At 41.5% G+C, this 27539-nt stretch overlaps 1 protein-coding gene across 1 annotated transcript in view; it reads left to right on the top strand.

Moving 5' to 3' along the window:
- GABRA3 (gamma-aminobutyric acid type A receptor subunit alpha3) overlaps positions 1–4359 on the top strand; it is a 269861-nt gene extending 265502 nt beyond the window's left edge. The window contains exon 10 of the mRNA XM_016947548.3: positions 2030–4359. Coding sequence (XP_016803037.1) covers positions 2030–2365 — 336 coding nt within the window. The 3' untranslated portion in view covers positions 2366–4359. The remainder of the gene's footprint in view (positions 1–2029) is intronic.
- Positions 4360–27539: the final 23180 nt, after the last annotated feature.

Here is a 27539-nt window from a genome sequence, read left to right as displayed (position 1 = left end):
TGATTTTGGAAGCCAAGGTGGGAGGATCACCTGAAGCCAGGAGTATAAGACCAGCCTGGGCAACATAGTGAGACATCATCTCTAAATTAAAAAACAAAAAAATAGCTGGGCATGGTGGCACATGCCTGTAGTCCCAGCTACTCAGGAGCCTGAGGCGGGAGAATCACTTGAGCCCAGGAGTTCAAGACTGTAGTGGGCTATGTTTACACAAGGCCCACCAGCCCAGGTGACAGAGCAAGACCCATGTCTCTAAAATAAATAAATAAAGTGTCCTTGGCCTATGTACTGGCCTTTGCCGCATGCTCATCTGATGAGCTCCTGCTCATCTTTTGTGACCCAGACCATAAACTTCATTGCCTTCTCTGAGCCACCTTTTCCGATGCCTGCAGGTACTTTGTCCCTCCTTTGACTGATTTCCCATAGTACTTGGCCCAGATCTTTGAGAAGTCTGATCACGTTCAATGGCAATCGTGTGCTTAAAAGGCTTTCTCCCACACCCGAGTGTGAGCTCCTGGAAGACAGGGACTCATGTTTTACCCTTTCCATTTATCTCTAAGTACCTAGCATAGTTCTTGGCCCAGTAGGCATTCAGTAAATATTGGGCAAAAGTTATTAGGATCACTATAGTAAATGGCATTGAGGTCTAAAGGAGAAAAAATAAGAATGATGGGGACTCTGAAGTTAAGAAGAAAGGATATATGAAGAGATTAGGAGATAGGGGTCAGCAAGAGAGGATGGAAATAGAGAAACACATGAAGAAAGCAAGTAGGAAGTGAAGGAATAAAGAAGTGAAGCCTGGGTTCTGGGAAGCAAAGTAACATCAAGAATGCACTCATGAGGTATGTGAAATTAGGGCATTTCTGAAGCTCATCTATACCCACTTTTCCCTAGAGCCAAACTGGGATGGAAGAAAAGGCCAGAGTGAGGAATGAGGCAACAAACCATCTATAGACTATGAGCTAGGCCACTGCATTTGGCCTGGGGCTGGGGCTGGCCTCCTTCCCTGGCCTCTCCTGTTCTTCAGCTTCTCAGTTTGTATCCAGGCCTAAGCATTGTGTCCTCTTCTCTCTTCTGCATCAGGGGAGGCCCAGTGAGGCTCTCTGTATACACAAGTTCATATATATGAGAGCAAATTGGCATGTGTGTGTGCTTGCTTCCCACTGGGTGTTTGAGTTTCTTTCACTCTTAAAAATAAGCCCAAAGGGCAGTGACATAGCAACTCCCCATCTATCTCTGCCTTTGCTATGTCAGAGAGTCTTTTACATAGCTCTGTGGAAAGCCTTGGCCTGCTCCTGAGCTTGCTGAACAGTTACACTGCATGAAGGGTGGGAAGCTGTTGTAATGATGCATGCCATGGTATGTATTGTCTTTATGACAAAATGACTTTTCAGACTCACCAAGCTCTCTTCCTCACAGGAGATGTGCCACTTGATGGTCACGGCCTTCTGGAGTTATTTCTTGGGTAACCAAAAAGTGTCTGGGGCCTATAGAAAGCAGCACAGTGTAGCCCTAGATAAAAATCTCTTACCCAGATTGCAAGTTAGGCTCTGCCACTTAGTCTGAGGCTGAGTTTTCTCATCTGTCAAATGGGAGTAATCTCATCCACCTACCTCATAGGGGTTGCTCTGAGGATCAAATCACATGATGTATAAGATTCCACATGTGACCAACATTCCACAGTTTACTGGCGATTTCTAGCTCCATTCTCTTATCTGATCCTCTCAACAATCCTGAAAATTATTTTGATCCTCATTTTACAGATGAAGAAACTGAGGCATGAAGAGGAAAAGTGACTTAGCCAAAGCGACACAGCTCGTGAGCCAGGATGATGCACGTTTTCTCTTTTCATACTCATCTTCAGTTATTCCTTGACACAAACCTGGTTACTAGTGCTATTGGCTACATGGCCCCTGTGCCTTAACTTCCCTCATGGCTCCTCCTCCCTGCAGCCTCTGAAGGTTCTCTGTGTAATGAATTAATTAGCTTTGCTTTTTTCTCCCTTTCCCCCCCTCTTTTTCCTGGCCTCTAGAAGAAAACACCAGCAGCCCCAGCAAAGAAAACCAGCACTACCTTCAACATCGTGGGGACCACCTATCCCATCAACCTGGCCAAGGACACTGAATTTTCCACCATCTCCAAGGGCGCTGCTCCCAGTGCCTCCTCAACCCCAACAATCATTGCTTCACCCAAGGCCACCTACGTGCAGGACAGCCCGACTGAGACCAAGACCTACAACAGTGTCAGCAAGGTTGACAAAATTTCCCGCATCATCTTTCCTGTGCTCTTTGCCATATTCAATCTGGTCTATTGGGCCACATATGTCAACCGGGAGTCAGCTATCAAGGGCATGATCCGCAAACAGTAGATAGTGGTGGCAGTGCAGCAACCAGAGCACTGTATACCCCGTGAAGCATCCAGGCACCCAAACCCCGGGGCTCCCCTTCGTGTGTTTCAGGATTCTCCTTTTTACCCCTCTACCAAGCTGTGACCCTCAATTCATATTTATGAATCTCTACGCAAAAAATAACTACAGAAAAATTACTTGTCCCTCCAATATTGCCCAGTATAACCCCATCAAAGCCAAACACTGCCATTTGTCCAGTTGCTCATCTTAGTCTGCCAGTCTCCCCTAGCTGAGGGCACTGCATGTATTTTATTGCACTCTGCCCGCTGCAAAAAGAACAAGAGATTCTACTCTCCATAGTGGAAGCCTTGGCTGTTTGAGAGGCCCAGAACAAGGAGAATTGTTGACTCCCATCTAGATCAGATGACTCTAACTTACTAGGCAGCCAGGTTAGGCTAGGCCATGTGATCCTGCGTGCCACTTCCCCTGCCTTCAGCAAGGCCTACTAGGCATAAGTACTGATAGCAAAGGTGGGAGCCAGTTCTACACCCCCAACCCATTTATTGGTTTGGAAATTAGTGGGGACAATTGGTACTAACCACCGTCTACCATGTATGGCCAAAATAAATAGAACTAGCTCTGCCAGCCTGGCACCAAGATGGCTGGTGCCCTGCCATGTCCAGCCCCTCGGGAAAATAGTCCCCTCCTTGGTACATCTCTCCTCCAGAAAATCTTCTTCCCCCACTGCCTTTGGCACCCTTGTAGCCAACTGAGCACTACTTAATTTGTACTCATTACCACCTGTATACTTTTCAGGAAAAAATGATCAAGCATTTTTTATTTATATCAAAAAGTTGCAAATAGAAACAAAGTGATCTAGATTTAAAAAAAACATTTTTTTAAAATATGGGAGAGATACAAAAGTCACCTCCCTGCCAAGGCAACTAGCCTATACTGGATTGGGTAAGAGGTTTGGAGTGGATGGTAGTTGAGGATTGAAGTCTGGCTCAAAAGAGAAGGCTACTGGCAGATGAAAGTCAAATTCTTCCTTCCATACACTCCACATTCCACACCCTGGCCCAGGCACTTTTCTCCGACCATATCGGGAACCTCTGGTCCTCTGTTGATGCCGATTCTATGAGGGGTGAATTGGAAATTCATACAAATAAATATCTCTAGTCAATATTGAGTCAACTAGATCATTAACTTTATTGCCAATTTTATAATATATTATTTAGAGGCCATTTGTTCTTAATCTTAATGTGAGTAAAAGACACAGGCATAAATATGCAATTTTTATAAGGTAGATAAACTGAATCCCAGAAGTTTGAATGATTTGCCTAGGCTCCTTACAAGTGTCTTTAATAAAGAGCTATCGTGCGCCCCTTTCCAAAGGCCAAAATAAAGGACTGAGAAGCCAGGTCCACCGTGACCTCAGAATCAGCACAATCTCAGCGGGCCTTCTGGGTCACTAGTGGAACTTGGTTGGGCACCAAAAAGGTTTTTAGAAAGTCACAATGTGTCACCCAAGAAGATCACTTTTAATAGTCTCGGCCCAAGAGAATGAGACTGTTTATGATGGCAGCCCCAGCCACTTTGGCTCTGAATACCTGCACTAGTCCAGAGTATCCTAGAAGCCCAGGGTAAAGCCACAGAGGGCACCACAAGCAGATTCTCCCTGCCCACCGGCTGAACAAAGCTCCTAAGGGGTGTATCATTAGCTGCTGGTTGCCTTTTCATCCATCCTTTCCCCGTCCCCTGCTTCCTTGCCATTGCTGGGATAATGCATGCCCGTCCCATTATTCCTAAGACTGTGTCTGTAGGTAAATTCATGACTAGAAGAGTGTAGTCTTGTGGATATGTGGGGATATGGGGGGTGGGAGGGCGGGGCTGTTAATGGTTGTCTTAAGGAACTTAGAATGGAAGCCTGATCTTTGCCTCTCTGTAGAAATTGTGTTTCCAAATGCTTTGGTGCAATGTTTAGCTGCTGTTTATTAAACCCTTTCTGAATTGTACTTGGTCTGCAGAACTTTGTTTGGTCACTCTTTGCCTAACACAGACAGTACTATGTTTTTGGCTTTCACCCCCAATCTCATGCCACCATTACTTTCTGCTTCTTAACAACCATTGGAAAAAGATGGAAGAAAGGTACCCCCAGAGCAAGAAATGTATTACAATGATCCAAAGTAAAACTCGTGTGAAAACATAGCTTTGATTGACTCGAGGGTCTCATTGCCCAATATGAAATATTATGAAAAAGCTGTATTGCTTCTTCTGCTAAATTCACCCACTCCCAGGAAATAGAGCAATGTATTTTCATTGTAATTCTAAAGGATTTCTCTTCTCCATGGCTTACTATTTTCCCTTTGGCAACAGTTCCCATTCCAGGAACACAACCCCATCTTTTGATTCCGTTACACAACTTGGAAGAGTTGGCAACTTCAAAGGAATTTGATCACACACCAAGTAAGGACAACTAGGAGACTAAACCTGAAAATACAAGGGTTAAACTCTCAGGTTTAACAGTGATCTCCCCAGCCTCCCCACCCCTATCCCACACTCAGATCTTTGCCCTCAGCTCCATGTGGCAGGGTCTCCCTTGATGTGACACAGGATCATTAGTGCCCCAACTCCAGTTCTAGCATGGGAAAAGTTGGATCCTAAATTGAGGAGATTAAGGGGGTGCTGGTGCCGGGAAGGGGGCCCACAGGCAAACTGAGAGCAAAGAGCAGAAACAAAACAGACATTCCCCCCCACCCTTTTTTTTTTCTCCAAAGTTTCAGCTCAGGGAAGAACAGCAATTCTTAGAAGGGAAGTCCCTACACATGACAAACAGACTGAGCTCTTGGGATCTACATTCACAACCTCTCCCTTCTCTGCTGTCACTGGAAAAAGTGGTCTCCCTTCTGTCTAAGGCCCAGCCTCTCCTTTTGTTCTTCATCTCTGCTCCTCTCTTCTCAAAGAATTCTAATTTTGTTATCTGCTCTCAGTGAAGCTGTTCTTGCTGAGTCACCACTGCCCTTGTTACTAAAACCTAAGGGCAGTTTTCAGTTATCTTATTTGACCTGTCAGCATTTGACACTGTTGAAAACTATTTTATTCTTGAAAATGCCTTTTTCTGGTTTCCATAGCACCATAGTCTCCTGATATCCCTGCTTTTTTTCTCTGCTACCTTTCCGTTTCTCATGTTTTTCCTTTTCAACTTCTCTCATCCCTTAAAGGCTGGGGTTCCCTCCAGTGTCTTCCCTGTTCTCTTTTCACTCTCCACACTCTCACTGAGTGCTCTCATCTGTCCTAATGGCTTCAATTAGCACATACTACCATTAACTTTTGTTGGGTAACAAATTATCCCAAAATAAAACAACCACATTTATTGTACCGATAGGACAGTGCACCGCAGGGATGGCCTGTCTCTGATCCATGATGCCTAGGGTCATAGACGGGAAGACTCAAACAAGTAGAAGGTGACTTAATTGACTAGAACATCTGGGGATGGAGGATATGCTTCCCAGCTCCATGTGAAAAGGGATGGATTCTGTAGTAAGATGTAGGAGTATTAGTTGCCTAGCTCCAGTCTTATTCAGTAGGACAAAATTTGAGTCTTCAACTGAGAAGATAAAGGAGGTTCTGAGTTCCACATTGGGGGATAGGGGCTTTCACTCACATGTCTGGCAGCTTGGCTCTGAGTGTTGAAGGACAGGTTCATCTGGAACTGTTGACTGGAGTTTCTATACATGGCCTCTCCTTGTGGCTTCTTATAGCATGGCTTTTGGGTTCTCATAAGAGACATCTCCAGAGGGATGAACAAGCATCCAAAGAGAACCAAATGGAAGCTGCATGGCTTTTATTGGCCCAGCCTGGAAAGTCATGCAGCGTGCCTAAGGCCAGTGCAGAGTCAAGAGGAAGGGTGGATAGGGCCAAAGACTTTGCAGATGTGTATAAAATCTGCTATTCAAGAGGCTGAGGAGGAAGGATCCGTTGAGCCCAGGCCTTTGAGGCTGCAGTGAGCTATGATCGTGCCACTGTACTTCAGCCTGGGACAGATCATGACTCCATCTATAAAAATAAATAAATAAATAGATAGATAGATAGATAATAATTTAAAACTCCACCACATCTCCTTTATGCTGATGACTGCCAAATGAATACCTCTAGCTTAGTTCTTTCACATCAAATGTTTTGACAAGTTCAAAACAGTACTCTTGATTCCTCCACCCTCACAGTTCTTCCCTTGGTCATTATTTTGTCAATAAATCAGAACGTCACTCACCCAGATGCTCAGGCCAAAACCCTATGAGGTATTCTTAGCCTCTCTCTCCCATCCTCACATCTAGTACATCTGAAAATCTTGAAAGCTCAGCCTCCAACTTAAATCCCATATTAGCCCTACTTCTACTACCTGTACCCCAGTCCAAGGCTCCATCATGATCTCTCACCGGAACACTACAGAGCTGTCCTTTTAAATAGTAAACTAGATCATTCACTTGCCTGTTGAATACCCTCCAATGGCATGCTGCACATAGACTAAAATTCAAACTCTAGCCTTCACCTTCAAAGTTTTGTGTGACATGGTCCTGTTCACTCCTCAGCCTCCTGTTTTCACAATGCCTGCCTCTCACTCACATTTCATCAACCACATCAACTGCACATCAAGTCCCAATATAACTTATGGACTTTATGCAGGGTGTTTCCTCAGTCTAGCAAGTTCGTTTTCTCCTTGCCTTCACTGGCTGACGTCTGCTCACCCCCAAGCTCTCACCTAAAAAGTCACATCTCTCAGGCCTGTGTCCTTCCAGACTGGATGCTTTGCCATGTTGTGTGCTTCTATTAAACTCTGTATTGCTCTCACTACCCCAACACTCACCATGTTTTATTGCAGTCTCCCACTAGACTAAGAACCATGAGGGAGAGCTGTCCTTGTACACAAGTGTAGGATCAAAACCAGAGTCTAAACTCAGCAAATACTTATTGAATAAAATAACTTCTGAGTTGAGCTTCACAAGATGATTCAGAATTTATCAAGCAAGAAAGATAATGGATATTCCAGACAGGATGCACAAAGGCCCAGAAGTGAGATAAATCTTCATGAAGTATACAGCAAAACATATTTGTCCTAACTATCCAGACATTCTACCCATTAGGGTGGATGATGAATATAATGGCTCTGGACTTAAAAGGTGGTACAAGGGACACAACATGTCATATACCTGAGAACCTGGCGGCATGCCATCATTTTGATGACTTATCTCAAAAGGTTGGCTTTGACAAGTTCAGAAAGGTGCTAGCAACACATGTGAGCTGCTTTGGGGAAAGCCACTTGCTGGCCCTTACGATTGGTGTCTCCATTCCAAGCCAACATCCTGTAGACTCAAAGTCTTAGAGTTTCCCTTCCTTGAAGCCTCTCTTCACCCTTGCCAACCAGCAAACACATCCTCATGCAGATCACTGAAGGGTCAAATAAAATGCACAAAGGTGCATGAAGGATAACAACACTGCTAGGTCTTTTGCAGGCTGCTAGGTTTTATTGTAGCCTCAGAATAACAGAATAGCACTAAAAGCTGCACAAGGCTGGAGGCTTGACTCTGCATTCCAGCAAATGAAATTTTACACCTGCATATGTCATGTTGGGTAACAGCTCTCGGGTATTCATACACTTCGAGCTGGGCCTCCTTTCTGAAATACAGATCTAGCCTAGAATCATACTGATCATCTCCCTGCCTCTTGATAGGAAGAAATCTAGGAAAGTTTAATGAATTCTTACTGGCAAAGTGGAGAGCCAGTGAACTCCCAGTAGAACTAGTACTAGTGAAATCCAAGGTCTTCTTAAGTCACCACATTCCCTCCATGCTGTAGTCAGAAGAAGCTGCTACTGACCCTGAAGCTGTCTGCTTTCTTCAAACAATATCCATGCTGAGCTGGTGTGCTATGATGAGCCAAATTTTCCAGGCTTCAATGGCACCAGCAGACCTCCTCCATGTCAAGGTAAATGGGATATGTTGCCCAAGGTTGGTCTTCTGGTCTATGGTTACCTCAGCTGGTAAATCAGTTCTAGGCACTTTGGTTTTAGGGCATGGTCACACTGCAATCCCTTTCAAGAAGCCATGATGATAGATGCAGCAGAGCCTGGATCTTGGGCAGGTGGCCATTTCCTTTTGTAAGTACTAATATGTGGCCATGTAAGAGGCTTGGATCAGGAATGGTCTCTGTCAAAATCCATGAGAAAAATAAGATACCAACATGATCATGGGAAAAAGCTTGTGGTGGTTGGAACTAGTGTGAATGGTAAAAAGATACAGGCACAGGGAGGCAAGAATACCGAGTTCTAATCTGGGATATACCACTGTCCCAGCTGTGTGAACTTGGGCAAGTCATTTAACCTCTATGTAATATAGCATAATAATAAAACTTTCCCAGGGATGACTACAAAGATTAAATGAGCTATTGCACATGAAAGATGGTTGCAATCTTTAATTGCCACTTATATTGTATTAGTCTGTTTTCACACTGCTGATAAAGACATACCTGAGTCTGGATAATTCATAAAGAAAAGGAGGCTTAATGGACTCACAGTTCCATATGGCTGGGGAGGCCTCACAGTCATGGTGGAAGGCAAAAGGCACATCTTACATGGCAGGCAAGGAAGAATGAGAGCCAAGCGAAAGGCGAAACCCCTTATAAAACCATCAGATCTCATGAGAAGTATTCACTACCATGAGAACAGTATGATTCAATTATCTCCCACTGGGTCCCTCCCACAACACATGGGAATTATGGGAACTACAATTCAAGATGAGATTGGGGTGGGGACACAACCAAACCATATTACGTATGTAGGAGATACATCTAATCCCAACACTGTTCCTGAATTGAAATAGGCCCTCCACATCTCTAGGTCTCAAATAGTCACCTGTGTAATGAGGATCTTGAGCTATGTGACCTTTAAGGGCCCTTCTGGACTTGATATTCCAGGATTCTCGCCAAATTTATCAGAAATGAAGTCAATTATGTCTGTATACAAGGTATTCTGAAATGGTTTTTATTGTTTACATGAAGGAAATGTTGTGATGTGCATTTTGGATGCAAATAGCAGCAAAGTACGTATTGAGGGGAGGGAAGTCCAATGCTCCCGAAGTTCCAAAGTCCCAGTACCTGACAGGATAAATACTGACTGCCGTGCTCATATTTATCCTTTGAGCTGCAATCAGATCAGAGGAAGATGTAAGGTAGAATAACAATTCTCAACACAATTATATGCTTTCCGAATATGGGTTGATAATTTATGATTTTCTTTATTTTGAAAATTTAAAAAATCATCTTGATTGTTCTCTGGAAATAAAATATCTTCCTGGGAAAATGTCTGCTCTTGAGAAAGGAGGCATACTGGTGGACAGAGCAGATATTATGTATTAAACTCCTGACATATATTTGGCTTTTGAGTTTCCTTCTTTCCACCTTTCTCTTTATTTCTCCACATTTGGATACCAGCACAGTGCTTAGTACATAGTAGAAGGCTCAGGAAATGATTGTTGAGTGAAGAAATGAATATGATGGAGACGAGTTTCTCAAAATCCTAACCCAGAACAACTTGTAAGTTGGAAGAGTTACACAGGAACTTAGGGCCAAATTAAGTAAATGAAGGGATAGTGACAACAACAATACTAACACTGAGAACTGTCATCCACTGAGTGCTTCCTGGGTGCCAGTTGCTGTGTTAAGCACTGACAACAACTCTTTGAATTGGATATGGTTGTTTGCCAGATGCCAGCCTGCTTCTGTTGTGCTTCATGTAATAAATGGAAGGGGACTCATTCACTTGCAGATATTTATTGAAAACCTCCTTGGCATGGGCGTCAGTCCTGTGCTAAGTGATGGGGGTTCTGCAGCGAAGGCAAGCATGGAGTGTGCTCTAAGGAGGGTATAATCTAGTGTCAGAGAGACAGGAAAAGAATCATGAAAAGGTTGAATGTCAGAGTCTGGGGAAGCATGGATGGGGCCCTTGACTAGCCTGAGACACTCAGGGAAGAGCTTTCTGGAAAAACTAGCATCTAACCTGTGACTTGGACTGAATAGGTGGCTCGTCCTAATCAAGAGTGGGGTGAGGACAAGGAGGAAAGTCAGAGATAGAGAGAGAGAACAGCAGAAGTAATCTAGCCAAAGGAATATTGTGTACAAAGAGTAAGGCTACAGATACTGAGTAGTTAATTATGGTTAGAGGGGAGACAGAAAAGGGAAGGAGGCTATTAGATGAAGCTGGGAAGGAAGGCAGAGACAGGTCATGTGCAAAGGCTTCTGTAAGGGTTGGGGAATGCCTTTAGACCTTACCTTCAAAGCAACGGACAGACACTAAAAGATGTTAAGCAAGAGTGTGGAGGAGTAATGATAATGGTGGCATGGTGAGGTCATGACTGGGCCCAAGTTCTGTGTTAGACAAGGAGATGCTCTGGCTTCAATGACAGAATGGAATAAGAAGGGAAGCATGGACACCCAAGTCCAGTGTAATCATCTGCTTATGACATGATGAACCCTGAATTATACAGTGGAACTGGGAGTGAAGCAGAGGGCATGACCTGAGAGAGATTTAGAAGCTGAAATCATTGACACATAAAGACTAATTAGATATTGGTCCTGAAGAAGAGGAGGCATCAAAGATGACAGCAAAGAAGGCATCTGACTTGAGTGACTGGGGAATGTGGGTAATGTTTCTGGACATGGGTAAGAAACACTGGAGGAGAAGCAAATTTGAGTGGAAGATGACGAACTCAGCACCAGACATATGAAGATGGAGGTGTCTATGGGTCACGATTGGTGGAGGTGTGCTGGAGGCAATTGTATATCATGATCTGTAGGTCAGTGTCTGGATCTCAGGGTCTGGAGGCCTGAACTCAAGAAAACAATATGGGATCAAGACTTTGTCAGTGTAGTAAAGGTTGTAATTGAAACCTTAGGACCTCCTTATGTCTCCTGCCCCTGCCCAACACCTCCAGTCATGGGAAGGAGTGCAGAATGAGAAGAGAATGTGGCCCAGATATTCTGAAGAGGAGCAGATGCACTTAAGAGGTGGGCCTGGGACAAGCAGCCAGCAAGGGAGACTGACAATGAGCAGCCAGACAAGCACAAGGAAGACCAGGAGGAGGTGGTGTTATGAACGGAGGCTGAGGGAGGAAAGATAGGATTTCTGGAAGGATAGAGGAGTGGGCATGTTCAGTGATATCAGCTGCTGCTGCTGATTTTAGAAAGGACAAGGACTGAACATATCTTCTTTAGATTTATGGACAAGAGCCTTTGGTGAAGTTCATGAGAGTGCTCTCTGTGGGGTAATAGAGGCAGGAGTCAAATGGGTTGATAAGTGAGGGAGAAGAGAAGAAAGGTAGTGAACAGAAAGGACTCCTTTAGGACATTCTGCAGAAAGGAAAACAATAAATACACAGTTGTAGCTGGAGGGAATGTGGGGTTAAGAAAGGTTGTGATAAGTTAGTTTATTTTTATGTGGGAGAAACATTAGAAAGTTTATAGGCTGAGGAGAAGAAACTAATAGAGAAGAGGAGGAGAAGGGAGTGAGAGAATAAGAAAGGATTGAGAGAAAGAAAGATAGAAGAAGGGAGGGAGGGAGGGAGGGAAGCAGAGACCAGTGAAGTGGAGGTGAGATAGGGTACTGGGCTCAGAGGGCAAGACACAAGAATGACTATCAATAAGAAATTTGTTGAGAGTTTGGTGCCCAGAATCCTTCTTGTGGTAGGCAGAATAATGGTACCCCCAAATATGTTTATATCACAATCATCAGAATCTGTGAATATATTATTTTACATGGCAGAGGAATTAAGGTTGCTAATCAGTTGACCTTAAAATAGGGAGGTTACTTGGGATTATTCATGTGAGCCCGTGTAATCACACATGAGCCAGTGTAATCATACGTGAGCCAGGATAATCACAAGGATCCTTATGAGTGAAAGAGGAAGGCAAAAATTAAAACCATAGACATCACAGCCTGAGAAGGACTTAGCTCAACACTATTGGCTTTTAAGATGGGGGAAAGGGGCCAGGAGCCAAAGGATGCAGGTAGACATTGAAAGCTGCAAAGGGCAAGGAAATGGATTATCCCATAGGGCCTGCAGAAGGATCACAGCCCGGTGACACTCATTTTGGACTTCTGACCTCCAGAACTGTAAGGTAATAAATTTGTGTTTTTTTTAAGTAACTACATTTGTAGTAATTTGTTATAGTATTCATAGGAAACCAATACACTTCCCCTCATCTTTATTCCTTTCCAAGATTTTAACCACTGGAAAATAACTAAGGCTCATCAATCAAATGTAAGTTTCAGTGCTGGTTTATTAATTTGGGTAAACATTTAAAAGTCCTATAGTACAAGGTTTCTCTTCAAATTCTGTTTGAAACTGGCTTGGAGTGGCAGGATGTTCATCCTACAAAAGTCTACTGCTCATAGAGCCCTATGCAAGGTTCTAGGAACATAGTGGAGAACAAAACAGACCAGCACTGGCACAGAGGGCAGTTTTCAATAACATGCAACAAAAACGGGGCACTTGAACCACAGGTGTCCAATCCTTAGATTTGCATCTTTAGAAAAACCTTGTTCTAGCTCAGTGATTTTTAGTGATTTTTGCCAGCAATGTCGTTGTCCTCATGGGTGAACTAAGAGCACCCTGTAGACAGAACCAGGAAGAACTGAATTGCCTGGGAAGACCATATGTGGACAGGGAGAAACCACACAAGTTGAGAGCTTGATAAGCATTAGGGCAAAAGGACAAGGCCCAGAGCATTTAGAATATTGGTCAAAGCCACAGAGGCAGCTCTGGACTGCAGAACAATGACGCCTAACAGGCAATGCCTCACTAGGAGAAAGTCAAGGGATTGAGGGTCTGAATACTTGAGGCTGTGTTTGATCCCTGAGTGTGCTCTGTCCCTGTCCTTGCTCCCAGGCCCATCATGCTATAACTGTCACAGTGCTGATAACGATGTGTTAGCTAGCTATCTGCCACAGGACCATGAGCTCCTTCTGGGTAGGGGGAGGGGGCAACTGCTGATTTCTGTACATATCAGGTTATTGCAAGTTCCAGGCACAGAATTGTCAATGTCTTTTTGACTCTGGAAGGAGAGGGGAAGAGATTCACAGAGACTCTAAGCCACAGTGTAAGTTACAGATTAACCTGAGAGTAGGGAAGGGAGGGAGTGATGAAAGGATCATCCTTTTTGACCTCTTTCTCTGTTACTAATGAAGAGGCCAGACTTCCAAGCCTCTTCATTATTGACCTTTTCATTCTCCCACCCACCTCCTTGAGGGATTAACAACTAAATAAAACTCACTTGAAAGATGTCTTCAGTGAGCAGTTAGGGAGGGAAATCCCAGCAGCTATGGGGTTGTAAGAGCAGGGGCAGCTGCATTTAAGGTCGTGTCAGTGGGTTTGGGGGACAGCCCCTGAACTCTGGATTCTGGGTAGGATGCCCACTTCTTATGGAATCACTTAGGGCCTAAGATTCCCACTTTACAGCAGACCCAGGGACCAAGAAGACATAGGCCTGCGGAGTAGTGTCTCAGCAAAGCATCTGTGAAATTTTGGTACATGAAGGACCCTGAGTTTGCCAACAGTCACATTCTATCAATTGGGAAAGAAAAGCACATATTTCCACATCAGAGAAAGAGACTCCTAGGGAAGATAGAACTGGTACGTTACTTGCATTGGTTCCCAGGAACACTTTAAACTGACGCCAGTGACTGCTTCATTTTATGACATCCACTCAATGTATTATAGTTATTCACATATGAACAACATTTTTGTATCAACTTTCCTCCGATGTAAACACACAAACACAATTTTTGAGAAGAATGAATTTTTAAATTGTCTTTTATATGGTGTATAAATCCACAAATCAGACCAAGGCTATTGCATTAGTGATTCTTCGTCATCAAGCAGAGAATAAAGACAGCAAGAAAAAAGCCTTTCAATGCCCCCATCCACTCACTGTGATTTCCCTGTCCCTTGCCTCTGTGGATCTAATGCTTCATGGCTAGCAGAAGTTTCACTTTTATCCTGGGGGTTCAAGCTGGGAAGAGTGCACTCAGAACAAGGGTCAAGGGATGTAATTTGAAACCAAGAAAAAAGAGTGATGCAACCTTGTCCAGGAGCTGTGTGAAAACATCTTCATCTTATAGTGATGCCCCAGTCACTTGTATGTCAGGAGTTTGGTGCTCCTTCTCAGGCTGCCCACTGAAGCTATCTTTCAAGTGGACTTCATTTAGCTGTCAATCATCTGAGGGGATGGGAGAAATGAAAATGGAAAAGGAGGCTTGGGATACTGGAACCAGTGAAGAGAAAGATCAAGGAGGATGACACTTTCTTCTCTCTCTCCTTTCAAAATTATCTAGATATATCCTTTTCCTTCTATTTGAAAAGTTGGAAGCTCAAGATAAAACTTGAGCTGAAGTTCTCAAACTGTGGTTCTTTGCCCTTTGTGCCCCTTTGCTCCCAGTCTTTGAGATTAACAGAGGGAAATAGTATTTCATGTATAGAAAACAACATTTGCAATGGTTCAGAGGCTCAAACTCCAAGTAGTTGTTGAGGAACTGCTAGGAATCAAGTGTAGCTCAAAAGGATACTACTGGGAGAGGGCAGAGAACATAGTGCAGAAGCACATGATAGAGAGGTGGGTGTAGAGATGTGGGTGCAGAGCTAAGTACAAGGCAGTCATGCAGAGCTGTGTAGGCCAGGGTCAGGAGTTTGAACTTTATCTGAAGATCAATGAGGACCCACTGAGAAACATTACGTAGGAGAATGTTATGACCAGATGAGATTTAAAATGATCTCTTTGCTGCTGGTAGAACAGAATGACAAGGAGTAAGACTGGTTGCAGGGAGGCCATGTAGGAGGCTAGGAAATGTGTTCAGGCAGTAGCTAGTGTTCTAGACAGCTGAAAATGCAAAGTCCAGCCTTTCTAACACCCTTTTTAAAGAACACTTAAAAAATACAATGTACAAAATTTGGTAACTAAATATGGGAATATAGAAGAGGAAAGGATATAGCTTGATAATCAGGTTTCTAGCTTGGATGTCTGAATGGATGGCTGTGTTATTTGTTAATTATGGTTTGGTGTTGAGAGTTCAGGATCTCTTGAGTTTAGTTTGGGGACATCCAATTACAGATGTTCAGGAGGAAGTTGGATATTATGGAACCGAGGCTAGGAGAAAGATCTGAATCGGAGATAAGTATTTAGAAGTAATCAGGATATCAATTATAATTAAACTTAGCAACAAAGAAATCCGTAGTAATCCCAGATAGGTCACTTTTAAGTTGCAGGTAAATTTTAGATGGGCTGGAGGGAAATACAGGGGAAACGGTCTGATGAATTCTGTTTTATTTGGAAATATGAGAGTGAAAATATATGCTGAGAGTGAAAGAAAAGTGGTTTGAAGAGAGTAGAGAAGGTTTAAGGTAGTCAAAGTAGAGACCAGGCATTCAAAGAGCCAGTTGAACTTGCAGACTATGAATATTTATTGAAGTCAATCTGCTCATTGGTAAGATTTTCTCTAGCAGCCAGTGTTCATCAGACTAAGAAAATGAGGTCAATAGGAGAATGGCTTGTTAGATAAATGAGGACAATGGGGAAAATAAGTTCTCAGCCCTGGGATTGATACAGAGTAAGATAATGAGTGGATGAACAAATGAACTAATAATGAATGTAAGGGACTCTGTGAGTCCACCTAGAAAAAAGTGAGACTCAGTCAAAGCAATTCTTGTTTCACAACCATGTGTAGGCTCAATACCATGGAGAGTATTTCCACAGACATCCTAAAAGAAGGAGGTGAAGCCCCCAGGGGTTCATCCCACATTAGCATTGGAATTTATCACTGCCCTGAACCCTATTCCAGGACCTTGCTCAATGCAGGCCATGGAGCGCTGATAAGCTTTGGAGCCTGCACTATAGGAAGAGATAGAGACACCTACTGTATCCTCTTGGAAACCCCTACTCCCTGTTCCCACACACCACTTGGCCTGGCCAGTCCTCATGGGGCTGAGTGTTTGCTCTTTGGAATCCCATTAGAGAAGCCTCTGAGGAGGGAGCTGTCCCTCTATAAGTCTCATTCTCCAAGAGGGTGGGATTTGCTGCTCTGAGCAGGCCTAGGACACATGCCAAATCTTTGCTGCAGAGGCTCTGAGCACTCCAAATCTGAGGCATAAAGACAGTATTTCACGGAACAACAGCCTTCCTTTTACTGACTTCTTCTTATTCCAATGTAACTTTTGGTAAGGATTATAGACATAAATGATTGCAACAGAATTGTCAATAGTAAATGTTATTGCTATGGATTAAAAACACAAAACAAACAAATAATTGCATTAGTGGGTGGAAATGATAATATTAGGCCAGATAATTTTTTCTACTTTGGTAATTGTAGAATGCAAAGATAATAACTACAACATTACAGGTGGGCATGAAGATTGGGCAGAACCAAAACTGAGTCATCATTGTGAAAACCTCACTTCCCACTCAAACTGTCATTGCCTCCACATAGACTGAAAGCAAATGTCATAAGTCAGCGCATCTCTCATTGTGAAGTGCCTGTGAATCCCCTGAGGGATCTTGTTAAAATGCAGATTCTAACTCAAAGGGTCTGGGTCCAGCCAGAGACACTGCATTTCCACAAGCTCCCAGGTGGTGTTACTGGCACTGGTCCGTGTGCCTGAGGAGAAACGTCCAGTCAGCGCCCCATCCCTGGGACGCTGGTACATAAAGGTCACAATAAAGATCACAGCACTAGCTCAGAGTTGGGATCCCCAGGGCCAGATCTATAGCCTTTCTCTTATCTTACAGAGTACTGAATCCCAGAGGCCTGAGTCAGGCAGATGGAGATCAAAGTAACAGTTCCATTACTGATAAAACCTCATCCATGTAACAAAAAACCACTCGCAACCCCAAAAGCTATTAAAATTTTTTTTTTTCAAATCTCAATGGGAGGCCTTGGTTTAGTCAGGCAGCCAAAGTAGGCCTGCCAGTGAGTCCGTCCTCCTCCCCCAAATTCAGCAGAATGAGCCCACCCAGAGTGAGTGCAGCTGGTCAACCCCCAGGGGCTTTTGGCTTTCTTCTGAGGGCAAGACCCCTTTCCCTCGGAGGACAGTGGACCATACAAGTAGGCGAGTAGGCCTCAGAACAGAGAGAGGAGGGGGTTGCACCAGTGGGAAGGATCCGCTCAGTGCCTCCTGTTAAGCTATCCAACCTTGGGGAGCACAGATGGAAAAGGGGAGGAAAGTGGCCATGAGAATCACCTCTGAAGTCCCTGGACATGTTACCATGAAGCCTAGGACCTGGGTGGACCCACTTGCCCCAACCTAGTTTGAATGTGTAATGTGAGCCATGTGCCTTGTGGTCGGTTTGGGAGGTGTGAGAGCCACGTGGCTTGTGGCGGGCTTGGGAGGTGTCAGCCTTCTTGCTGCTGGTCCCCTCCCCGGGTCTCCCCTTTCCGCCCTTCAATGTAATCACCTCACAGTGGCCAGAGTGGCCTGTCAATCAGATCAGATTATGTCATGCCTCTGCTCAAGACCTTCCAGTGGCTTCCAACCACAGGTACAATGAAGTCTTCATCCCTCACTGAAGCCTGTAAAGCCTGGCATGGTCTGGCCCTTGCTCACTGCACCTCAGCTACCCGGTCTGCTCAGCTCACCTCAGGTCTCTTCTCACATGTCACTCCCTCACACTGCCAAGTGCACACTCTCAAAAATACCCCTTCCTTCACCCCCTTGATTCCAACTCTCATTTGTTGATGGCACTTAGCATTGTCTGAAATTATGTTTTTATAACTGTTTTTTACTATAATTTTCTTCCTCTTCTACTGCATACACTCCCACACCCATACACATACTAAAAAGCAAGCTTCCTCAGGACAAGGACTTAATCTTCATTTCCACCACAGCAGTTCCTTTCAGAAGAGTGCCCAACACATAGTAAACTCTCAGAAATATTTGTGAATGAGCAAACCCTCACACAACTCTGTCAGATAGGTATTATTTTATCTCCATTTTTCACATGAGGAAACAAAGGCACAGGGAGTTGAAGCAACATGCACAAGTGCACCTGCCCTTCTTCCAGGCTCTTCACTGCTCAACCACATTGCCCTTTTTTTTTTTTTTAATAACTTTCCAACTGCCACCTCCTGGAGAGGTGGCATTTCTCAATTGATAATGCCCAGCATCCATTTCTCCCTTCCTCCTTTCTAACAGAACCCTAAGTTTATGATTCCACTCCTTCCACATCGATCATATATATGTTGGGCAAAATTAATCCTTTTTGCACCTTGGACAGATTTGATTAATCTGAGGTAATCCATCCCCCTTTGTCTCATATTTAGTTCAGAAATAGAAATGAAAATGTGGCTAAGGGATTCTGGGAGAATTCTCACTCATTCTTTTGACAGAATTTCCAACAGTGATCCTCTTCTCCAGAATGCAAATGAGAAAACCAGTAACTCCATTCAGTAGTGTAAACTGTCTTATAATCCAAGAGAAACCAGCCATAGTATGAAATGTATGGACAACAAAATGGAAAGAACTTGAGTCCCTGATGACATCAGTAAACCAGTGGATCAACCAGCCCTAAAGCCCACCCTATCTCAGGTCTCTGTTATGTGATTCAATGTTTCCTTACTGTTTGAGCTAGCTTAAGTTAATTTTTCATTTTATTTGAAGACAAATACATAGCAAATGATATATAACAACCTTATCTCTACTCCTTCCTAAAGGAAGAGGGTGACGGGGAGACAGAATGTGAAATACCATCCACCAGACTCTGACTCATTCCTGACCCTTCAACTTGGCTCCCCTAACTGTGTTTCCATCATCCAGACTTAAACCGTATGACAAAAACTATACCCCTTAAACTTCTTGAAGAACCCTACAGTCATCGAAAGTGGATCTAAATAGGATAAAGAATGGTCAAAATCTCTCCCACTTTACACATCCACCAACTACTGTCTTAGGGGACTTCACTTTCAAGATGTTTAATAGCTCTCTTCCTTCCCATAAACCCACTGAAGTATTGTGAAAGGATCATAAAAATATGAATAATCTCACAGCAGCATTAGAAATCCTTAAAGTGTGCCATAAATGTCTACAACATGGAGCAAATTTTGGAAAGTAAGTTTCTATGTGATAAAATTAATGGTGGATCTTAACAGGACTGAATAAACTAAAGCTCCATATAGGTGACAAAAAGACTTCGGAACACAGGAAAACCTAAAGATTAGAAGCAGCTATGTCTGAGAGTGGAAAAATGCCATAGAGTCATCAGAATAAAGTGTTCAGGAGCAGCTTTTTTGTGTCAGTCTGCTCTCAAGGCAGCTGAATATGTCACATTTTTTCAGTTAAAGCTGTGCGTCTGCTGTGGGAGACTACCAGAAGGGATATTAGGACTAGAGTGGGGAAAGTGAGACAGCACTGCAAGTATCTTCAAACTGCCTCGAGGACAAACTGCCTTGAGGAGTACAAAGCATGCTTGCTCCCAACAGGAACATAGCCAGCATTTTGTACTCAGAATCTTGAGTCAATGTAGGAAATAGGGAACTTTACTTATGCTGAGGTAATACACACAGCTATTAATATTGATCAGTCTAGACCAGTGATTCTGCACTTTTTGTCTGCGCATATAATCACTCAGATAGCTTTAAAATACGGACATTAAGTAGTTGTTACCTTTGGAATGGTATTAACTGGGAAAGGGCAAGAGGGAGTTTTCCTGGGTGCTAGAAATGGTCTATATCAGGGATCAGCGAACTACAGCTCACTGGCCAAATGGGACACCCCACCTGTTTTTGTAAAGTTCTATTGGAATATGGACATCCTTACTCGTTTACATATTTCCCATGGCGGCTTTTGCACTACAATAGAGTTGAGTAGTTTCAACAGAGACTGGCTGGACCACAAAGCCACTCTTTGCAGAAAAAGTTTTCTGACCCTTGATCTATATCTTTATCTTAGTCATGGTGCATTCTGTATGTATGCATACGTATATATGCAAAGATTGAACTGTACACTTACAATTTTTATGCTATATTGTGTGTAAATTTTACCCTACCAAAAAGTGTAAATAAAAAGAAAGAAATTCAAGTGCTTGGGTAACACCTGCAGATATTCTCACTTAATTGTTCTCTGGTATGGTCTGCACATCAGCATTTGTAAAAGCTCCCAAGGTAATTCTAAGGAGAAAACTCATCACAACACCAGCTTCCATGATCACATAGCAGGGTAAAAGAATGGAGGAAATTGTACATTGACTTTTAAAACTTTCATCTTTGGGTGAAATATATAACTTCGGCTCACATTTCTTTGGCAAAAATCACATGGCCACATCTAACTTCAAGAGGTGGGGAAGAGCAATATACCATGTACTTGATACGATAACTGGAATATTTGGTAGATAGCACTGATTGCTACCCCGGTCTTCCTTTCTTGTCATTGAATATTTTGTTTGTTCTCTTTCATCATGCAGAACACATTTATCCCCCTACTCCCATGAGAGTAATCAAAAAGTCCCATTCCATCACTCTTTCCCTCTCAAAACCTAGAATCTCTGAGTCATGTTTGAAAATTTCTTTATCTTTTCTGGAGATGTCCCCTCTTTGTCAAGAGTTACGAACAAAACACAAAGTTGTTTGCCCCCTCATATGTAACATTCAGTGGTGAAATAGGGAAAGGATAATCACAATAAACAATCTCTTATAGAGAGAAGAATGGGAATCAAATCAGCCACTGGTTAATAGCAATTCTGACACAGAAAGAGTCCCCTGCCTAGTGGCTGGAAACGTTCCTTGATTAAGCCCTAATCCTGGTTCCTGGAAAGTAATCTCCAGTCACTTTTTCTCTATGGACGTTGTCTCTGTCTCAAAGGGTTTTCTTCTTTTCTGTCACCCTCCTTGACCACATCTGGATTGAGCACCGGGAAATATATACTCACTGGGGGCTGAAGAACTCACAACCTGTTTCCTGTTTATAGTAGATTTGGAGCCCAAGAGTCAGTTTAAGTGTCACACAGTCACAGTTAATTTAGCCCAAGGTTGTTATCTATTTAGTTTGACTCAGCTCCAAATGCCAATAACTACACCCACAATTCATTTTGAAACACAATTTGCATATTCACTGTATTTATTTGCTTTCTCATTGTCATGTCTCTCACAATTTAACTGTGGATATCAGGCTTTTGTGGGAGAGCTATACCCTAAGTTAATTTTTCCTAAACCTTTTTGTCCAATAAAACAGATTTAGTGGCCGGGCGCAGTGGTTCACGTCTGTAATCCCAGCACTTTGGGAGGCTGAGGTGGGCGGATTGCCTGAGGTAAGGAGTTCGAGACCAGACTGGCCAACATGGTGAAACCCCATCTCTACTAAAAATACACACACACAAAAAAATTAGCCTGGTGTAGTGGCATGCACCTATATTCCCAGCTACTCGGGAGGCTGAGGCAGGGGAATTGCTTGAACCTGGGAGGTGGAGGTTGCAGTGAGTTGAGATTGCGCCATTGCACTCCAGCCTGGGCAACAGAGCGAGACTCTGTCAAAAAAAAAAAATTACTGCAGCAATGGCCCTAATTTGGTCTTTCCTTTGAGACAACACAGTCCATTCAAAGATTTTTACAATGATCAAATGGCCACAGCCTTGATCTAATCCTTGCTTGGAGGCTGAATTTTAATAAACTGTCACCAAAACCCTCCTATGTTCTATGTTTTGTCTTTTACTCACTGGGGCTGAGAAGCAATTACCTCTTCCAACCCTGCAAGTTCTCAGATTTCTGGACTCTATGTTCAATTTCATCACTGTTTGCCAACTAGCCAATTTTTTTCCGATCTCTGCTGTTTCTCGTAATACCTTGTCATATTCACTCAACAGTAACTAACACACAGTACCAACATTCTTTATTCTAGTCTCTTCCTCTAGAGCTACACATTGGTTAGGCAGATAATCTGCCTTACAAATTAATGCAGTCAACAAGTTCAGCAAATATTTAAGCACTACGAAGCCTGGATCACCATTCTTCCAGCCTCTGATAACAGCTTAATACCCAACATCTGGTACCTCAGCAAATGCACATATATATTATTATTAATGTTACTGTTATTGTTATTATTTTTGTTATGGAAATACCCCACCTATAGGTACTGATTCCTGTTTCAGCCTGGATAGGTTACATTACACTGTAATATTAAACAATCCAAAAATATCAGTGGCTTGAAACAACAAAATATTTTATTTATTTTTTATACTGCCTGTTCAATGATAAGGCAGCAGGGGAGCTCTGCTTATTGTAATTACCAAGGGACCAGACTTAAAGAGGTTTAGACCAATGTGGGTTTGCACAATCATTTCTGCAGATGGAAGAGAATGTGGCAAATTGTGTATTCCTCTTAAAGTTACTTCATGAAAATAATGTTATCTCTTATCAAATCTTCCTAGCCAATACATGTCACATGGCCACAAGTAACTTCAAGGAGATGGGCGTACAGTCTACCATACGCCCAGAAGGAAAACCAAAAACATTTGGACAATAGCAATAATGATTTACCAGGATAAACCTGGACATATTTTAGATCAGTTTTCAAACTTCACGGATAAAGGTAAAATACTACAGTTTTCTACGAAGAAAGAAGAGATTACCATTAAAAATGTGAATCTCAGTGTTATCAGACTTCTCAGGCACAATGCAAGTTGTTAGAAAGAGTGGAGTGACATCTATAAACTGCTGAGGGAAAAAGATTTTTAAACTAGAGTTCCCTAATCAGAAAAAGTATCAATAAAGTATGAAGGCATAATAAAAGCCTTCTCAGGGATACAGGGACTCAGGAAATAGAAAATCTGTGCAGTATCACAGAAAGAATTATTCTAAGACATATTCTGGGAAAAGGAGAATATAAAATCCAAGCAAAATATAAGAAATAGTGGAGAGTAAGAAATAAATATTATAGTTTACAATAAATAGTTTTTATAATAAGGCTATAAAATTTAACAAAATTTTTATGTAATGGTTTATAAAACAGAAATGAGATATTATTGAAATAATGATTTGAAATATTCAGTTGAGATCAATGAAACCCCAAAAATATGGGAAGAGTAGAAAATAAACAAAAGCTTCCTAAGAATCTTGTTTGAGGAATATGCTAAACTTGGATTAATATTCTTCGTTGATGGGAGATTATAGGTTTAAATATATTTGTTAGAAGTTTTAAGTCAACAATTTGCTGAATGGAAATGAATAGAACTTTCAAAATAATAGGTTATGATGGAGGGAAAAATACAATGCTCTATATCTAGCAAACATGAGGGAATAATAAATTTGTCTTTGTTTGTGCTGCTATAGCAAAATACCACAGACTAGGCAATTTATAAAGACTAGAAATGTATTTCTTACAGTTCTTGAGGCTGGGAAATCCAGGATCAAAAATGTCAGCTGGTTGTGTGTCTGGTGAGGGCCTTCTTACTGAATCCTGACATGGAGGAAGGTACAGAGGGCACGAAAAGGAAATGAACACTGTGTCTTCACACAGCAAAAGAGCAGAAGAGCACAATAAGGGCCACTCTCTCAAGTCCTTCAATAAGAGCCTAATCCCATCCATGAAAACTCTGCCCTCATGACTTAATCACTTCTTAATGCCTATCACTTTGGTGATTAAGTTTCAACATGAAGTTTGGGGGACACATTCAGACCATAGCAAAAACAGAAAAATAAATTATAAAAATAATTATAAAAATAAAAATATAGAACCTAAGGTAAATATAAAAATTAAAACTAAGTGACAAAAGTTACACCCAGGGAGTTCCACTTCTTGCATTGACAACATGAGGAGCTCCATGGATTCACTCCCCAGTGAAACTGGTAACAATTATTTTTAAAGCAATTTAAAATATCTGGAAATGACCTAAGGGCATATAGCAAATGAAGAAAAACATATTCAAGAAAATCTGACATTTGGTAACAACAGTGAGAGTCTGTGGCATCTGAACCATGACCCACTCCCTTGCTCTTCCTTATCACTGTGTGAAGGAAACTAAATTCCAGATGGGTGTAGCCAAGAACGTAGGGCAGCCTCTCTTCCAGGTTCAAGTTCAAGAATATGGTATCTTCCTGGGAGGGGCTGAACTTTGTTAAAAATGTAAACTGAGGCACGATAAAATGTTAATGAGTTTATTTGAGCAAAAAATAGTTCATGAAGTGTGTAGCTCTAAACCAGAAGCAGTTCAGGAGCTCCACTGAAGGATCACAATGGGGAGGCTTTTAAAGGATGGACACAGAAGGAAAGCTAAGAAAACATTTGATTAGTAGCCAATATACAGTTGTCTTACCTGGCTTATCCCACTGGAAAGTTCTTAATTATATAATTATAAGTTTGTTTGCTACTTCTGATTGGTTGATCTTAAGTTATGTTTCTCTTCACTATAGGCATTTACAAGAAATAGCAAGGCTTTTGTCACTTATGAGGCCTAACTGCTTTAGTCTGTTCAGGAATTATTCAGGCCTGGTCTCCATTTTAACTTTCTTTTACAACATCAACATTTCTGATCCCATCCTAGGCTACCTATTGCCGCGCCTAAGTTCCAGGACATGCAATTGAGAAGTGGAGGTTCCCTCATGGGACAGAAACAGCTGAGAGAAGGAGAGAGAGAGAGAGAGACGGAGAGACAGAGAGAGAGGGAGAGAGAAACTTCTTTTGCTTGGGAGAAAGTAAGGGAAGAGAACAAAAGTTTCTGCCTGGTAATCCAGAGAGTTCTTCCAGATCTTATCCAAGACAACCAAGTCAGTACATCTAAGAGTATGCAGGAGCCACAGTATTACTAGGCTTGGGGTATCCCATAATGCAGATACAGCTGTGGTGACCAAAAAGTTAGATTATAACACCCAAGTTCCTTTCAAATACCTGGAAAGACTTCCAAATAAGAATGGATGCAAGTAAGCCCAAATTGTGAAGACTACATAGAAGAAAAGAGAGAAGAAACAAATAGACAAAATAAGATTGAACAAAGGCCTAAATGTAAAAGATAAATCATAAAAATCTTAGAAGAAACAACAGAAAAAATCAATAAACCCAAATCTAGTTATCTGGATAGATCAACAAAATTAACAATCTTCTAGTGAGGCTAGTCAAGAAAAAAATAGAAGACTCAAATTACAAACATCGGAAATGAAAAAGTGATCATCTTTACCAAGGCCATGGACATTAACAGGATAATGAAAGAATATTATGACAACTCTAGGTCTACAAATTTGGTAAATTAGATAAAATTACCTTAAATGATACACACTACAAAACCTCACACAAAGATAAAAAGATAACCTGAATAAACATATCTGCAAAATAAATTGAGTCAATAATTAATATATTTCCCAAAAAGAAATTACTAGGCCCAGATGGCTTCACTGTTGAATTCTACCAAACGTTTAAATAATGCTTAATAGCAATCTACACTCTCTTCCAGAAAATAGAAGCAGACGGAACACTCCTAACTCATTCTGTAAGACCACTCCATAACACCAAAACCAGTTAAAGATATACAAAAAAGCAAAATTACAGACCAATATCTCTTATGAACATAGATCCAAAAATCTTCAACAAAATATAAGCAAATCAAATCCAACAATGTATAAAAATAATTATACATCAGGACCAAGTGAGACTTATTACAGGTATGCAAGGCTGATTCAACATTCAGAAATCAATTAATGTAACTCATGATGTCAACAGGCTAAAGAAAAACTACCATATTATTATATCAATGTATGCAGAATATTCATTTGATAAAATCCAACACACATTCATGATAAAATCCAACACACATTCATGATAAAAATCATCTCAGCAAATGTGGAATCGAAGGGGGCATCCTCTACTTAATAAAGTGCGTGTACAAAAGCCCTATAGGTAGTATTATACTTAAGGATTTTGAGAAACCAGGAAAAAAACAAGTATGTCTCCTCTGACAACTTCTATTCAACATCATATTGGAAATATTAGCTAGTACATTAAGACAAGAAATTGAAATAAAACATGTGCTTTGGGGGAAGAAAAAAAACTATGCCTCTCTTTGTCCACTGAAGAAATGTTTATCTGCATAGAAAATGTCATAGAATTGATGACAATAACAAACACAAGACAACTTTTAAACCAAAAGGTGATTATGACAAGGTCATAGGAAATGAGATTAATATAAAAAATAAATTGCTTTGTCAAATACTGTCAATAAACAATTAAAATTTTAAATTAAAAACATCATTTCTAATAGTTCCCCCAAACAAAATACCCATGTGTAAATCTTCAAAATACGTATAGGCTCTGTATATGGAAACAACAAAGCACTGATAAAAGAAATCAAAGAAAAAATAAATGGAAAGTTATTCTGCATTCATGGGTTGGAGACAGAAAATTGTTAGTATGTCAGTTTTTCCCAATGTGTTCTGTACATACAATATGATTCCAATCAAATTCTCATCAAGGTATTTTCTAGATATCAACAAACTACTGTATATTTTATATGGATAAGAGTAGCTGAGCATAGGCAATACAATATAGAAGAACAACAAAGTCAGAGGACTCACATTACTTAATTTCAAGACTTACTATAAAGTTATAGTAATCAAGACAATGTGGAATTGGTGAAAGAATAAAAACATAGATAAATAGAATAGTGTCCAGAAATAGAACCACACCCATAGAGTCAATTTATTTCTGACAAAGGCGCAAATGCAATTTCATGAAGAAAGTTAATTTTTAAAATAAAATATAAAATGAATCCAGACAAAACCTTAGACCTTTCACTAAAAACTAATCCAAAATAGCTTGTAGACCTAAGCGTAAAATGCAGAAACTATATAAAATCTCTAGGAGAAAGCAGGAGAAAATCTATATAACCTTGGATTTAGTGATGAGTTTTCAGATTCATGAAAGACAAATTGGTAAAGTTAAGTATTGTTTTAAAAATGTGTGCACTCTGTGAAAAACATTGTAAAGAGAATGAAAAGAAAATCCACAGAGAGAAAATAGTTGCAAAACACCTACCAAATAAGGCACTTGTATGCAAAATACCAAAAACTTAAAACTCAACAATTGAAAACCAGAAAACTCATTTAACTGGGCGAAGGTTTGAAGCAGACGCATCACCAAAGAAGATAGGTAAAAAATGAGCATAGGAAAAGATACTGAATATTATT

The sequence above is a fragment of the Pan troglodytes genome, chromosome X (genome assembly GCF_028858775.2).
Source record: "Pan troglodytes isolate AG18354 chromosome X, NHGRI_mPanTro3-v2.0_pri, whole genome shotgun sequence".
Taxonomy (NCBI): domain Eukaryota; kingdom Metazoa; phylum Chordata; class Mammalia; order Primates; family Hominidae; genus Pan; species Pan troglodytes.
The sequence above is the reverse complement of the archived record's forward strand: the minus strand, read 5'-3'. Positions and strand labels throughout refer to the sequence as shown.